This window comes from Plasmodium cynomolgi (genome assembly GCF_000321355.1).
Source record: "Plasmodium cynomolgi strain B DNA, scaffold: 1418, whole genome shotgun sequence".
In the NCBI taxonomy this organism is placed as follows: domain Eukaryota; phylum Apicomplexa; class Aconoidasida; order Haemosporida; family Plasmodiidae; genus Plasmodium; species Plasmodium cynomolgi.
The window spans coordinates 1-1,115 of NW_004193251.1; the positions used below are offsets into that span (position 1 = coordinate 1).

The following is a 1,115-nucleotide window of genomic DNA, read 5'->3' on the forward strand; positions in this document are numbered from 1 at the left end:
AGGTATAGTAATAGTCTTAGAACTGTCTAATTGTTCCATTTCAATGGGTGTAGTAGTAGTCGTAAATCCGTCTAATTGTTCGTTATGAATGGAAGTACAACTTAAGAATTTATCAATATCTTTAGAATTTAATGTTGGCATATAACCATATTTTGTTTTTATTTCAGTTAGTTTTGAAAGAAATTTTTTAAAATTTAAACATTTTACATAGTCATCAGAAGGTTTTAGTTGTGTAATATTCTCAAAATTTCCACATGTTGATTTATATATTAAAATACAATTCAATATAAATTGTTTGAATATACAATCATCTTTTTCAATTTCCTTTGCATAAATATTCATAATTATTTCAATATTATTAGAAAAAACATATAAATCGATTAGATTTTCATTTGTAATATAGTCTTTATCAATTCTAAAATAAGGGCAGATTAATCTAACTTTTCCATTTTCTACAATACGTATTTTGAAAATATCATTTATCAATTCATCAGAAAGCTTCCATTTCTTATTTTCAAAATATAACCAATTGTTTAAATAACCACAGAATTTCATAAAATTATTAAAATCTTCAGATTTATTAATATCTTTAATATCATAATTTCCATTAAATTTATATGAAACCAAATTTTTTATAAGTTTTTTACAGAAATCATTGTGCTTTTCTGGGTTTTCAGTTGATTGCGTTGGAACATCATTGCATAAATATTCATAAGATTGTATAATTGTATCATCAATGTCAGGTTCATTAAATTTTATATACATATTCCATAATTCATCTAAAAAGGGATACTAATGATAATATGTATAAACAATTATTTGAATGATATTATATTTATTATACTTCAAGAATGGTATCTAGCAATAATAAACTCCTTATAAATAAATAATTGATGAATATTAAATAATAGAATTCAACTTTATTTCTCCAGAATTCAAGGTTACTATTATATTCAGACATATTTGTTAAAATAAATAATAAAAAATTTTAATAATAAAATTTTTATATGTCAATATAGAGAAAACATACACTTATATATTATGTTATATTTAAAATTAAATTAATAATATTTGTGAAAATATAATTATATTGTATATATAGTAATTAATTTCGT

At 20.4% G+C, this 1,115-nt stretch overlaps 1 protein-coding gene across 1 annotated transcript; it reads right to left on the bottom strand.

Annotated features, from left to right (window-relative positions):
* Positions 1 to 99: 99 nt before the first annotated feature.
* Positions 100 to 961, bottom strand: PCYB_007660 (hypothetical protein; the record flags this gene model as incomplete). The annotated part of the gene is made up of 2 exons (XM_004228187.1): positions 100 to 792; positions 845 to 961. Coding segments are annotated over 2 exons (810 nt in total), but the record flags the coding sequence as incomplete, so codon positions are not given.
* Between the last annotated feature and the right edge of the window lie 154 nt (positions 962 to 1,115).